This window comes from Diabrotica virgifera, chromosome 1 (genome assembly GCF_917563875.1).
Source record: "Diabrotica virgifera virgifera chromosome 1, PGI_DIABVI_V3a".
NCBI classification, from domain to species: Eukaryota; Metazoa; Arthropoda; class Insecta; order Coleoptera; family Chrysomelidae; genus Diabrotica; species Diabrotica virgifera.
In genome coordinates, this window is record NC_065443.1 from 201018225 (window position 1) to 201034070 (window position 15846).

At 33.1% G+C, this 15846-nt stretch overlaps 2 protein-coding genes across 2 annotated transcripts in view; both read right to left on the reverse strand.

Annotated features, from left to right (window-relative positions):
• Positions 1–215: 215 nt before the first annotated feature.
• LOC126879017 (trypsin alpha-like) overlaps positions 216–15846 on the reverse strand; it is a 136262-nt gene continuing 120631 nt past the window's right edge. The window contains exon 6 of the mRNA XM_050641897.1: positions 216–425. Within this exon, the coding sequence (XP_050497854.1) occupies positions 273–425 (153 nt within the window). The 3' untranslated portion in view covers positions 216–272. The remainder of the gene's footprint in view (positions 426–15846) is intronic.
• Positions 8749–11471, reverse strand: LOC126879016 (piggyBac transposable element-derived protein 4-like). The gene is made up of 3 exons (XM_050641896.1): positions 10872–11471; positions 10699–10812; positions 8749–10639 (listed from the first exon to the last, which is right to left on the reverse strand). The coding sequence occupies exons 1-3, from the start codon at positions 11140–11142 to the stop codon at positions 9057–9059; spliced, it is 1968 nt and encodes a 655-aa protein (XP_050497853.1). The 5' UTR covers positions 11143–11471; the 3' UTR covers positions 8749–9056.

The following is a 15846-nucleotide window of genomic DNA, read 5'->3' on the forward strand; positions in this document are numbered from 1 at the left end:
TGATTATTACGTAAAGGCATTAGAATATTAGAAGGTCTACAGCTGGTTCTACTTTGACTTCAGATATTTTTGTAAACATTAAATCTAAATATATACCCCTATCCTTTGGATGTATTACTTTTATATAGGCATATATAAGCATTGTATAGGTATATTATTATATTTATATAGGTATATGATGTATAGTTAACAGAAGGTTGAATAACACAAACAAACAATTTTTATAGTACATTTAATAGAGCAAACAACAGTTCAATGATAGATAATGTGGCTTAACCCTCCAGTTTTTCTGTTATCCATGTACGAAAGAAGGCGACATTTGTGTAGGATGAAGAAATGGGAAAAAAATCCGTACAATAGCGTCGCCCGGAAGACACAATACCCACTAGCATACCATTTAATTCTAAAGGCCCACCGGAGTCACCCTAAAATGTTATAAAATTAATAGTTGTTTATATAATATGCAATAACTTATTATTTGAAAATAGAAATATAGTCCAGGAACCGAAGCTTTTCACCTCGCAATTTTTACAGAATGGATAGATTTGCTTGAAAATTTGAGAATAAGTAATGGATAGTCCAAGGATCAAAATCTAATTGATGCCGAAAGGCTCTTTTGGGGTTGCAAAAGTCTGGGGTCTATTATTATATTTTGATTGCAAAACTTGGTAAAAACATTCATTCTAAGTAAAAAACGTTCTATACATTTTTTTGATAAAATTATGAGTTTTCGATTTATTCGCTATCGAATGTTTTAGTTTTATACCTAAAAAATCAATGTTTTTGATGGCATACTCATTTACGATTCACTCAATTTTTGCCGTAAAAAATTTTTTTCAAACGAGGTTCTTGGAAATTAAATGACCTACAATTTCACATTTAAACATTTTTTCGTATCTCTGATGCTAATCTTTCTATTCTGAAGATAATGGCATTTTTTACCAAATTACAAAAATTCGTTATTCGCTTTAAACTCCAGTTTTTTAAAACTAATCATTCTAAGCCAGACAAACTTTTAGAATATATTAATAATACATAAATAAAGAATAATGAATAAGGCCAATGACTAAAAACTCCGCTAACTTACATTATTATGCTTTCAATTGGATTTCTCTTTTTTTTTTCAAAAAATATATTAATTTTTTAACCGTAACTTTTTTATTTTTTATCTTAGCCCAAAAGTTTGGTAAAAAAGAATTTTATAGGTTTTTATAAGATCTATAAGGCTATTAATATTAAATCCTTTTAAAATCCTCAGTCACAAAAAGAGGTGATATTGAAAGGGTTGGTAAAGGTGGTTTTTGCATGTTATTACAAGTTTTAATAATTAAAACTTAACAATTATTGTCAATAGTTCACTCACAAAAATTTTTGCAAATCACGTTCTTGGGAATGCAATAAGCTACAATTTCATATTTAAATTTTTTCGTATCTCTGATGCTAATCTTTCTATTCTGAAGAAAAGGGCATTTTTTACCAAACTGCAAAAACTTATTATTCGCTTTTAACTCCATTTTTTTTTAAATAATCATTGTAAGCCGATCAAACTTCTAGAACCTATTAATAATTTATAAATAAAGAAGACCAAATCAGGTCAATGATTAATTTTAATTAGAGTGGTGATTAGGGGGTTGTTTCCGATCACTTTTTGCTTAAAAAATAGGGACTGACATTCATTTCATTATAAGTCACTTAATTTTTGAGCTAGACTTTTTTTATTTCTGGAGATATACATTTTTAAATACTTCAAATTAGTTTGAACAAGCTATTGTCGAACAATGCATAGGTTTCCCGTCTTTCGACTGTGAAACTACAATATTTAGCATTTGACGAAGAAGAGCTTACCTATAATAAGTTACAGCTCAATTACTATCCCAAGAAGCAATTGGACGTAATATTACGACGTCTTAACGTTGGATTAAATGCCCCAACGTTAATACGCGACGTTGCGACGGCGGTCAGAAAACCACTATTTGCACCTAAGTGGGGAATAGAAGTACGGGTTGCCTCGACGTCCCCCTCTCGACTTCTCAGCTCAAGATATTTTATCGTCAAATTACGTTAGTTTTTAGGACTTTGGTCTTGTAAAGTAATAGTATAAAATTCTCTACCACAGAAGTACGGCCGACACACTTCATTTTTACCAAATAGGTTAATAATCTTGGAGGATATTAAATCATCAGAAACTAAGATGCATGACGGCCTGTTGATACTTATTTAAGTAGGTTCCTACTCTATTCAGAATATAACCTAAGTGACTTGTATAATTATTTTAATCATCTGCCTCATTGCATAATGCGGTCGAAAATTTACAAACGCAAGGAAGTGTACTGTTAAACTAGGTATAGAAATTGCTAAAAACTGAAAGCGCCTCAGAAATTTACAGGTTAAATCGAACAAAACGGTAAAAATAGAAATAACCATCGTAATTAAAAAAACATATTATTATGTCTAGACCCATACAAAATTATCCTTGATTTATATATAAACAAAATTCGTTAATTAAAATCAAATATTCATTAAAATCTAGCAAAAAAATTGCTAAACATTATGTTTAAAAAAATGGCTGAACCATTACTTTCATTAATGGCGGATTTGACTCGCGACCTAAATTGCACTACATTTTAACTGATTTGGACAAGGACACCCCCTGCCGACCTTTCGTATAACCTATTTTTACCTTGGACACCTCGAATTTACCTATTGGTATACCTAATACGTCCTAAAGTAAGCGCAAACAACCTGGTATTGACGACAGACTCCCGACGACCGGTCGTCGTCGTGAACACGCCTTAATCTGGTGGACCCGACGTCTCCTGAACGTTGGGTTCGATACTAATAAATACTCTGTAATCCCCGACGTTGAGCAGTCGTTAAATGTCTTCCAGTAAATTACATTGTAGTATAGAGGTTATACCCGACGTCAGCTTAACGTTAAACCTTAACCTAATAATTAACGTTGGTATTCTCAACGTTGGATTGTCGTTGTCGTCTTCCCGAAAAATACGTCTACCATGCTTGATAAAACACCAACGTCCTCTGAACGTTGACATCTATCCTAAAAAATACGTTGTAATTCCCGTCGTTGAGTAGTCGTTGATGTATGCCACTTAATTGCACTTATACTACAGATAGGTTAAGACCGACGTCAGCTTAACGTCAAACCTTATCCTAATAATTGACGTCGTTATTCCCGATGTCGGTTGGTCATCAGATTATATTACTTATTAGCAGCAACGTTGGTCCATAGGAAAAACAGACGTTGTCCTTGGTTAAGGGTTATTGTGAACCAATTTTGTCCTTAAATTTAACGTCCCATTAGGACAAAATTGGTTGCAGGTTGTAATTGGTCGTAAAATTTTTGCTGCTTGGGATTGGTCTTAAACAGATTAAAAAAAAACGGTTTTGTTTATTTTTTCAAAAAGTAGATTTTTATTAAGTAAAGTTGTTTTGGTAAAACGAAAACCTTTTGAGTTATTAGCAGAAAACTGATTAAAAACATTGATTTTTTCGATATCAAACTAACACTTTCGATAGCGAATAAATCGAAAACAGTTAATTTTATCAAAAAAATATATAGAACGTTTTTACTTATAATGAATGTTTTTACCAACTTTTGCGGTCAAAATATAATTAAAAATCTCTACCCCCGAGATGGGGAGGCAACCATCCCCACGGCAAATCGATCCATTCTGTAAAAATTGCAAGGTTTTGTCCTATTTTAAGGTTCATTACTTGGACTAATAGAAATTATTTGTCTTGCAACAATTCTAGAGACCAAGAAGTAGACTAGGCTGTATCGTCGCCCCCGTTGGGTAAATTATTCCGATTCGATATTTTTACAAAACTTACTCAAAAAGAAGTCCTTATAATAAATCCACAGGGTGCCGGGAGGTGCCGCGGTCGGAAAATTGTTTAAACATTTTTTTAAACAAATTCAGAAAAAACAATTTTTTTTACTTTGCAGAAATTTTTTTTAAATTCTTTGGATCATTATGAACAAAGAAGGTCTCTTCTGATTTTTCTCTAAAATTTCTAGTTGTCGAGTTATATGCGATTTAAAATTTAAAAAATGGGAAAATGGCCATTTTGAAGACTTAATAACTTGGTTAAAAGTTATTATCATGAAAGTCAGAAAGTGACTAAATCATAGTTTAAAGCCCCGCCTACATGATCTTGACTGCCTTAACTGTGTGGGCGCCGTCCAAAACAAATACGACTCTACCTTCTCAATAATAGTCTACGAAAAGTGCAGGGTAAATTGAAGATGGAATTATAAAAAAATATGCACATCTTTGTACTCACTTTATAATGCTCAAAAAATTACGCGATCTGGATTTCAATACATATTATTTTATAATTCTCGTATCAAAGTTGCGCGTGAAGTTAGGCGTATTTAATGACATTATTGATTTTGAGGACGAGCCGAATGGTGCATGTCTTTCTTAACCTTTGCTTTAGTTCTGACTTTCATAATAATAATTTTAACCGAGTTATTAAGTCTTGAAAATGAAAAATCACAAGTGACCTATTTTGCTCGTAATGGCCCAAAGAATCTAAAAAAAAATTTGTCCGAAGTGAAAAGATTGATTTTTTGAATTTGTTTAAAAAAAATTGTTTAAACAATTTTCCAACCGCGGCACTCCCGGAACCCTGTGGATTTGTTATAAGGACCTTATTTTGAGTAAGTTTGTGCAAAAAAATCGAATCGGAATAATTTACCTAAAGGGGGCGATGATACAGACTGGTCTATAGTGAAAAAGCTAAAAACATAAAACAAAAACTACAAAAAAAGCAAATAAAAAAATTAACTTAAACCTTAATAACTAGCAAATGTCACGGTTGGCAATATAGCCTGGGGCGATTACCGGAGACCAGGACATTTTTGGGAACAGTTGTTTACCAGCAATTTTATTGCTGGAATCGAATCTTATGATTATATTTATATGTTAATAAATACAAGAGACTAAAAAGGGGTAGTTCCCTGGGTTGGCTGTATACCTTATAGTTAAACAAACTGGAACATGAAGTAAAAACCACTTCTATGTAAAAGGTATATTTACTAAAAAATTTTTTAGAATCCCAATGGATTCAATAAAATGAGTTCATCAGAACGTTTTCAAACCTATCGGTCCATCATCAGTGAATTTGAATACTTGCAAAATAGTAGTACTAAGTCTTAGTAGTCATCGTTGACCGAAGATGGTTGATTGGGTCCTCGGGTAGAGTTTCACCATGTTCCCAGAGGTTTAATCCCTGAACATCGGCGTTTAGCCATTTTAAATTTATTTTAACATAATGTAGATTTATTTATAATCACAACCATTGTTTGGTTCTGGGTAGAGTTGCACAAGTTTGACTTGAATGTTTGAACTTGACTTGAGTTTGACTTAATTCAAGTCAAACTCAAGTCAATCCTTCTGTCAATTAATTCAAGTCAAGTCAAACTGGTCAATGGTTAGAGGTTTGAAAATTCAAACTGTTTGTCAAACTAGTTTGAAAGAGTTTGAAAATTAATTTATTAAATAGATATACTTTTCCTCGAGATAAAAATGTTTAGTAATTTTTCAGGAACGCAACTCATAAATATTGGCAATATCCTTTTAAAGTTTTCTACTTTAAAATGTATAATATTATATGTCTGAATTGCCGATATAAATGAGTCAGATTAAATAAATTATTAGAAGAATTTTTTACTAAGCAACAACATTTGTATTTAGTTTAGTAATATTTTGTATTTTGACAACGACACCCGATTTGGGCATCGAAAGTGTTTGAAATGTGGTGCCTACGTCGAATACATAGAATATCATGGATGGACAGAGTCAGAAAGGAGGAAGTACTAAGAAGAGCCGGTTTACAGGATAGGGAACTTTTTAATTATGTTAAAAGTAAGACTACATACTTGGGGCACATACTACGAGGACGACGATACACTTTTCAGTAACTGATACTCGACGGAAAGATAGAGGGTAAAAGAGGACTGGGACGTAAAAAGATGTCATGGCTGCATAATCGCCAATGGACAGGAACCCACAGCTATGAAATGCTTCGCAATGCTGCTAAAAACAGAATTATGTAATCCTGACTATCTAACGTTTCACCGTCTATGCAGAAATGCACAGCATCTTAAGAAGAAGAAGAAATATGAATTTATAATTGCCAGATATTTTTGCACGATTTATGCCTGGTTGCACCAACAGATCTTAAGCTCCAGCTTAGCTAAGCTCTACTTATAGATAGGGCCTCCTTGAGTATCACTTACGTTGCACCATAATTTTAGATTCTTACCTTATTATCAATTATATCTATTATTATACAGGGTGTAACCAAAATACAGGTCATAAATTAAAGTACGTATTCTGGCACCAAAAATAGTTCGAATGAACCTAACTTACCTTAGTACAAATATGCACATAAAAAAAGTTACAGCCCTTTGAAGTTACAAAATCAAAATCGATTCTCTCGAATATATCGAAAACTATTGGAGATTTTTTATTGAAAATAAGCATGTGGCATTCTTATGACAGGAACATTTTAAAAAAAAAATTATAGTGAAATTTGGGCACCCCCTAAAAATTTTATGGTGTTTCGTTCCCTTAAACCCCCCCCCCCCCAAACTTTTGTGTACGTGACAATTAATTTATTATTGTGGTACCATTACTTAAATTCAATATTTTCAAAACTTTTTTTCCTCTTAGTATTTTTTCGATAAGGCAGTTTTTATCGAGATGCGGCTTCATTTTTTAATACGTTTACATACAAAATTTATGGGGGTTTTGTGTCTTTAAACCCCATAAATGTTTAGGTGTATGTTCCAATTAAACTATTACTGCGGTACCGTTAGTTTAACACAGTCTTTTTAAAATTTTTTGCCTCTTTGTATTTTTTCGATAAGACACCTTTTATCGAGATGTGGCTTCTTTTTTAATATGGTTCAAAATATACCTAAAAATGTAAATCATAAATAAATTTTCATATTATTACCAAGTGTCCATAATCGTACTTAACCATATACAAATATGTGGTGGATTTGACAAATATTCAAAATATCTCGATAAAAACTGTTTATTCGAAAAAGTACTAAGAGGCAAAAAAGTTTTTAAAACATTGTGTTTAACTAATGGTACTATAATAATAATTAAATTGGAACGTATACAAAAGTTTGGGGGGGAGGGGTTTAAAGGAACAAAACCCCCATAAAATTTTTGAGGGATTTCCAAATTTCACTATAATTTTTTCTTAAGATACTACTGCCATAGTAATGCCACATGTCCATTTTCAATAAAAAAGCTCTAATAGTTTTCGATATATTGGGAAAAATCGATTTTCATTATGTAACTTCAAAGGGCTGTAACTTTTTTTATGTGCACATTTGTACTAAGGTAAGTTAGGTTCAATCAAACTATTTTTGGTCCCAGAATATGTGAATCAATTTATGACCTGTATTTTTGTTACACCCTGTATATGTTATGTATTATGGTATTCTTATTGTATTGTAATAACCTGTATTATGGTATTCTTATTGTAATATATTATAATTATATTATATTAATTCTTATGGTATTCTCGACTTAAGCTTTTGCTGTGTTTCATAGATTATAACAAGGCCTTTGATAAAGTGCGGCATGATCATCTAATCAGACTCCTGGCAGAAAAGAATTTAGATAAACGAGATATCCGACTAATAGCAAATATGTACTACAATCAAAAAGCAGTAGTGAGAGTAGAGAATAATACCACTGAAGAAATTGAAATAAAGCGAGGTGTGAGACAAGGGTGTATACTGTCACCAACCCTGTTTAATCTCTATTCCGAAGACGTAATGAATAGAACACTCTCTGAGCAATCCATAGGTATTAAAATAAATAGATTAAACAATCTGAGATTTGCCGACGACACCGTTCTGATCGCAGAAACACTTGAAGAGCTACAGACATTGGTGAATAAGATAGCAGACTGCAGCGAAGAATATGGACTATCTTTGAACATAAAGAAAACTAAATTTATGGTAATATCGAAATCAACACGAAATGTCCAACATTTATATTTACACAATGAAATTATCGATCGAGTTAGCAAATACAAATATTTAGGTACTTTTATAAATGAAGACAACGATAGCTCAGCAGAAATCAAAATAAGAATAGAAAAAGCCAGATCCATATTCACTAAAATGAAGAGAGTGTTCTGTGGAAGAGATTTGAGCCTTGAAATGAAACTTCGCCTGATGAGATGTTACGTACTTTCTGTGCTGTTCTACGGAATGGAGTCGTGGATGCTGAAAAATATTGATACCAAAAAATTATAGGCATTTGAACTGTGGATGTATCTCAGAATCTTGAGAATATCATGGACGGAGAGAGTCACAAACGTCGAGGTCTTGAGAAGAATGAATAAAGAAAAGGAAGTCATATTTACGATCAAAAAACGAAAACTGCAATACTTAGGACACATTACAAGAGGCGAAAGATATGAACTGCTTCGAATAATTATGCAAGGGAAGATAGCAGGAAATAAAAGGTCCATAGGAAGAAGACGAAACTCCTGGCTAAAGATTCTACGGGAATGGTATAGCTGTAGCAACAACGAATTGTTTCGGTCAGCGGTTTCGAAAATACGTATAGCCCTGATGATCGCCAACCTTCGGAACGAAGATGGCACTTGAAGAAAAAGAAGACTTAAGCTTAAGATCTGTTGGTGCAACCGGGTATTATTTATCACAAACTATTAGTTGATAATGATAGATTTAAATTAAATATTAACACGTTAAGCCCCGGACCATCATGACATAATTTTTCTGTCAGACCGGAACATTTTTTTAATAATTTTGAAATAAGAATGTGTATAACTATTTATTTCTATTCTAAAATAAAAACAAAATACATTTTTTAAGTAAAAAAACAGCATGTACCAACAGGGTACACACGGTCTATTTATAATTATTTTTGTAATTTGTTTTAATGTGGACCATGTGTGCCATATTGGCTCACACCAGGAAGATAATCAAATACCTTCTCCCTAAGATATTTTAAGTTTAAAAATACAAAAACAATTTATTTTTTCAAAGAACATGTATGAATATTCACAAAACACTTAACACACATATATGCGGTATTAACGGCACATGCCGGACAAAAAGTGTATACCCTTTTGGCATTCTTCATCGCTGATGCTCTTCCTTCACGGTTCGAAAAGTTCTTGTAACATGCTGAACACCTTCCCCTTTTCTCTTTCTCGTCCAACGTATGCAGAGTTGTTAAAGAGTTTTCAGAAGTTGTTAAAGAGTTTTCAGAAGTTGTTTGAGGCATTAAAAGACTTTGAACAATCTGTTCACGGAACTCAGTAATTGAGAGATGTTTGCCAGTAACAGATTTGTAGAGAACTAAAGAGTTCACAAGTGCGGTATTTGTTAGTAATTCCACAGCCAATTTACGATACCACTTCATACTTCGTCGAACAGGGGAATTATATGCAGCCTTTTGATCCGACACATCGATAAAAGATTTTGCAGAATTATAGTCAACAATGGTCGATGGTTTGGGAACAGGTCCACGTTTTGTTTGAACATCTATCATCAAAGGAATATCCTTGGTCGTTAAAAACAAAACGTCCCGTTTATCTTTCCATTTTCCGATAACAACTTTTGTATTACTCTGTAGATACTTCATGTCACCTCTTTTTAATTTTGCATTGACTACCGCTTTGGGATTATGTTTCCTATTGGAACGTAATGTTCCGACTAAATGGGTTTTCCTATTATTTAAATCATGAGCCAAGTCAACACTCGTATAAAAATTATCAGTATATAAACTTCTGCCTGTATCTAGAAGCGGTTGCATAAGTTCCATCACCACTCTGGATGCTAACGACTTTTCAGATGGTTGCATCTCTTTTCCACCGTACACTTTAACGGCGTACGTATATCCATCTGCGACGCAAAGTTTAAACAATTTGACTCCATATTTGTGTCTTTTTCCAGGAATGTATTGCAAAAAACTAAGTCTACCACGAAATGGCACCATAGTTTCGTCAATACATAACGATTCTCTAGGAGTACACATTTTCTGAAACTTTTCATTTAGTATTTGTACAAGAGGAGAAATTTTGTAGAGTCTGTTTCCAGGTGGGCAGCTCTCGTTATCTGAAATGTGAAAGAAGTGTAATAATATTTCAAATCGACTTCTACTTATTTCACACATTTTAGAAACTTCATTTTTGTAAAGTAAATTGTTACTCCAATAATTTCTGAGTTTCGGTTTTCTGTCTAACCCCATCCAAATAATGAGAGCCAAAAATCGAAGCAATTCTTTTCTGTCAATTGGTCTCCAGTTACTCATAAGCGAATGTTTCGTTATTGACTCATTTACAATACCAGCGATTATGGTTTGTTCGGCGTATTTATTAGTTTCAGTAACCAACAAATCTTGCACTTGACGGTCGATAAACAGTAGGTAGAAATCTATTGGTTTGTGGTCTGTAAGTTTTGCGAGTTCTTCCTGACTTATTCCTGAAGTAAATGATAGTTCGAACTTATTGAGATCATCTGGATTTGGCACATCGCTCCATGTTATTTTATTTCTTGATACAACATCGTCAATAACAGCTTCCAGGCTAACGTTTGCAGATTCAGCTTTTTCTACAAAGCAAAAAAAAAGTAAACTACAAACAGAATTTGTGCATTCCTAAATAACTTACCTATCCTTCTTGTATCAGCCTCCTTTTGGATACAACTAGGACCTGCAGTTATTTTATTTCTTGATACATCGTCAATAACAGCTTCCAGGCTAACGTTTGCAGATTCAGCTTTTTCTACAAAGCAAAAAAAAAGTAAAGTACAAACCGAATTTGTGCATTCTTAAATAATTTACCTATCCTTCTTGTATCAGCCTCCTTTTGGTTAGAACTAGAACCTGCAGTAAATTCTTTGCAATTTTGTGTTTGTTTGCAAATTTTAGCTTTTTTTCTACGAGACTCATATTCACTACTGTATGAGTCTGAAGAACCATCAGTAACATTTTCATTGTACACTGGATCGGCATCAGAATCATAAAACGTACTTTCAGACATACTACTATCACTAAAGTCACTCTCCTCAGCAAGTCTGCGAAGTTCGTCTTCCGATAGTCCTTTACGGAACATTATCTTATTTTTTAGTTCCACTTTTTAACAAAAAACTGAAGAGAAAATAGTGTTAGCCTCGTTAGACGTTCGAACCGATACTGACTGAAGCATGTTAGAAATTATAACCTAACCTGTTTGTGAACACGTGGTTTAACGGACCAACCTCTGATTTTGTTTACCACAGACCGTTTACACACATTTATACATAAGAAAGCACGGCAAATGCGATCCTCGACGAGCCACGGCATTAGGAACACGACACTTCGCTGTGGCCTGATAGGTACACACGGTCCCAGATAAAACTAGAGTGTGTGCCAGTGTGGTACACATGGGGCTTAACGTGTTAATAACTAAAATTTATCGTCAAAATTTTCAACAAAATAAAAAATACCTGGATAAATTATTTTTGTTTTAAATTAAATAATTATAGAATACAGACAGGACAAAATGAAATTGAAGTCGTATCAAAATTTATGCTTATATTTAAGAAAATGACATATCTTTATTATTTTCTCATTTTTTTCCTTGCAGAACACACATTGCATTTTTTTAGCTATTATTGTATTAAAATTTCACTTTCACTAACAAGAAACACGACTTTAAACTCAAACAGTGACTGGCCCATTTTAAATACATGTGCGGGCAATATGCCTTCCCGCATTTGTCGAAACTTGGGTAAAAATGGGTACCTGTCAGTAAAAGGTTCTTTGATATTTTACAGTATTTGTTGCTTTATTGTTGTAACTCTAATAAAAAAATCCTACTATTCTTTATTCTATTATGAAAACGAATTGGCAGAACGATGGTCCAGAAATACACTTTGGTAGTTTTATATTTGTTAGATGACTAATAAAACTACTGCCATTAAGAGTATAAAGTACCTGGTATATATAGTTATAGGAATCGTTACAAATAGTCAAAAATAATGAAAATTTACGTCACTGCTAAATACATATTATTTTTAAGCTTTTAAATCCATCTGGCTGGTGACTAAAACCGAATTAAGTCTGGTAATGCACTTATTTTTGTACATATACAAATATTATAATATTAAAATTATAGACCTACAAAAATAATTATTAATTGTTTATTTAAATTTTACCATTAAATATATTTTTCATAATTCATTTGTTACTTTCTTAAGTTGAAATTTTGAACAAGTACTTAAGACTTGCATAGAAGTCACCTGTTGCAAGAAAGCGGAGGGTTAGCAGCATTCTTTCTTTAACAGTACAGTAGAACCTCGATTATCCGTCAGGGCACCGGACCAAGGGTATGACGGATAATCGAAAAGACGGTTAACAGAACATTAAAAAAAATTGAGAATTCATAGTACAACTCTCAAATTTCATTTGTATGGTTTGTTTGACAATATAAGAGGGATTTGTGTTCATACAATCGAATCAATTTAAAATATTCTGAAATCTGTATTTGTTTTACTGTTGCTTCACATTTTGCGACGGCTGAATTTCTTAATCGGCATAAGATCATGCAATCTACTTTATCGGCTTCTTCTTGTTGAGAATACCACTCAATGAATTATTGCATATGCGATGCAGTTTCTCTAGATTATTAACGCATCTTTGTCAGTTACAATAGGTGCATCAACATATCTACAGTCAAATTCCAAGTCTGTGTCAGCTTCTGAATCGGTTTGGTCCGCCTTTGCTGCCATTTCAACAATTTTTTATCTATTAGCAATGGATAGCCGTTTGTGTCCTCATCACAAATCAAATTAACTTTTTTTTTATTTTTTTACATTAAAATTTTTGCTTATGTAGTCAATACAACTTCTGTATGTGCCCTGACGGTTAACAGAGGTGACTCCAAATCTTCGATAGACATTCTACAGAAATTTGTAACTTGGAATAAATTGTCAGTCATTAAATCACTTAACAAGGCATCGCCTCCTCCTTCTTTTCCCTTTTGTAACAAACTCGAACAGCACACTCTCTTCTTCCTTTTTTTTTCGGCAAGTCCTGCAATAACTATAAAACTAGCAACGCTAACAATTATATCTTCACCTGTATCCGACATTGGTTCGACAACATAGTAAATATAAGATACACATCATAGTAAATATAAGTATATAATATTAGATTAGAATAAACATAATATTAGATTTTATTATTCTGTGGTCCTACTTTGTAGCGAACGAATAACCAAGCGAACACCTACGAATTCGTTCCTTCGTTCGTTCGTTCGTGTTCGCTTTGATTTAAATGCACCTTCAGATGTTTTAAAGAACTACATAGTTCCACTATGTCATTTTTATAACACTGTTTTTATTTTTACATAATGTGCACTTTGCAATTTTCATTGTTTTGGAATCGCCTGCCAAAACATTAAATAAATCAGTATACCTACATATTTATTTTTCTTGTTAATTAATTCTGCTTCGTCTACAGATTTTTTTCTCTTAATTGTTGCAGTGGGGAAATTTTCAAAATCATACTCACTTTGTTCTGGTACGTATTCTGAGCGTAAAAAAGTTCAGGTTCAGACATTATTGCACAAAGCACACCTTTCAAAACTAACGTATTACAACAAACAAGCAAAGCGTATGCTTCTAAATATGAATATAACCTATAACCAATATAACTAATTTGCGGACTAGCAGAGTACAGGTAGCAGTGTAGCAGAAAACCAAATCCGCAGAACAGACAACATAGATGAAAAATTGAAGTATATAAACACTATAATAAGAACTACGGGAAAGAAACACCTAACCAAATCTACAAAGAATCATAAGGTGTGGATGACACCAGACATACTAGAACTAATGGATGAAAAACGCAAATTGAAGAATAATTCAGAAAAATACAGAGAGGTTGATAAGAACATAAAGCAAATAATAAAGAAGGCCAAAGAATCATGGATTAAAGAACAATGTGTAGAAATGGAAGACTATGAAAGAAAGTATGACACATTCAATATACATAAAAAAGTAAAAGAACTGACAGGAACCCAAAGAAGACATGAAATAAGTTTGCTTAAGGACAAAGACGGAAATATTATTCTAGACTTAACAGAAAAAATTAATAGATGGAGTGAATACATAAGAGAATTGTTTGAGGGCAACATAAATAACATTGTCCAGGTAAATGGTGTAACGGGACCTGAAATCCTAACATGTGAAGTAGAAATGGCACTGAGAAATTCCAAAACTGGAAAGGCAAATGGACCCGATGGGGTTCCTACTGAATTACTAAAGCTCTTGAATGATGAATCAATAGGTATAATATTGCACTTATTTAACACAGTATACAATACTGGTATTATACCTCAAGAGTGGCTGCTGTCTACATTCGTTACACTTATGGTGGTACGTGGTTATTTACTATACTGGAATGGGGTTGACTATCAGGAATACACTATATTCTCATAACTCCTTTATTTGGTTAAACTAATACCATATAAATGTATTCAGTTGATAGGTGACATTATTCTGCTCTAACGGCAGCAACCTCCCAAACCTAACTAACTAATTCGACTGACCCATTAATCACTCAAATCTGATCGTGTTCCCATATTTATCAAATACTTCGTTTTGTAAATATGTTTGTATATATTCTCGTTAGTGTGTCAAAATGAATAATCACAACCTTGTTGAGTAAGCAAAACGTGGACTTTAACTAAGGTGTTCTACTTTGCAATTATTATAATAGTATAAGAGCTGTGAGACATTTTTGAGTAGGTATTTTAGGCAACCTGAAAATTTTTCAGGTGACTCTTCCATGATAGCCTAATACAAAAATGCCGGTCTGGCTGGAGGGTAGCGGTTATTTTCCCCAAAAATCCCCCCCAAAGTTAAAAAAAGGGTAAAAATTGTTATTACAAAAAATATCATTGACGTGACTTTAAAGTAAATTTAAATATTCAAATATAAAGAAAATAAACAGGCCAGGCGATTTGAGGACGATTTTAACTCTGCAAGATACTTGCATGGGCGCCCCAGGATTATTTTCAGGGGATGCATCTGAACTTCAGAAGATTTCATCTGAATCTGTACATACTATTAACGAGTATAAAATATACAACTATACATGCAAAGCTATGTACATTCCTTCAGGACAGGGAAGTACAATTATTATTTTGACAGGGTATTTTTTAATATTAAAAATAAATATTCTACAAAGACAGCTTTTTTTTGGTGAAATTTTCCAACTGCCATGTGATCGAACAAATTACGCGTGCATATAAATGAAAAGCGCTATAGGTAAACAGGAGTGTGAGAAAGAGCGTATACCGATAGCTGTTTGCGTCCTCTGTTGTACCTGAGCGAGTCCGTTCGCTCGAGAAAAATCACGTGACCTGGCGATCCCATGTTGTTGTGCTTCGAAACGTCAGAGTAATTATTATATATTATAGTTTTTTAAGTAGAGTCGGGTCCATAGATATTTCGCCCGTCGGCAAATTCAAACAGATAACATTTGTATTGTTATGAAATTCGAGTAAATCAATGTCCCTTTGATTAAGCACACGCCGGTATTTTTACAACCGGGTTACTCATTGTAAATCAATCAAGTTTAACACTTGAAAATGTATACTTGGGCATTAGTACAGTTAAAATTGTTAGACGATTATATTTAGATGAAATATTAAGCAATAGAAATGAAACTTTTTTCTACTTTTAAGGACAAAAAAGCAAGTTCATTAGCGGAACTTGATTCAAAATTATTCTGCAGATTATATTTGAAGCAATATTTGATTAAAACATCT

Coding starts and splice junctions, on each gene's coding strand:
- LOC126879016 (XM_050641896.1), bottom strand. CDS start 11,142: ATGTTCCGTAAAGGACTATCGGAAGACGAACTTCGCAGACTTGCTGAG. Junction 10,813..10,871: donor GGCTGATACAAGAAGGATAG/GTAAATTATTTA, acceptor TTTGCTTTGTAG/AAAAAGCTGAATCTGCAAAC. Junction 10,640..10,698: donor GGCTGATACAAGAAGGATAG/GTAAGTTATTTA, acceptor TTTGCTTTGTAG/AAAAAGCTGAATCTGCAAAC.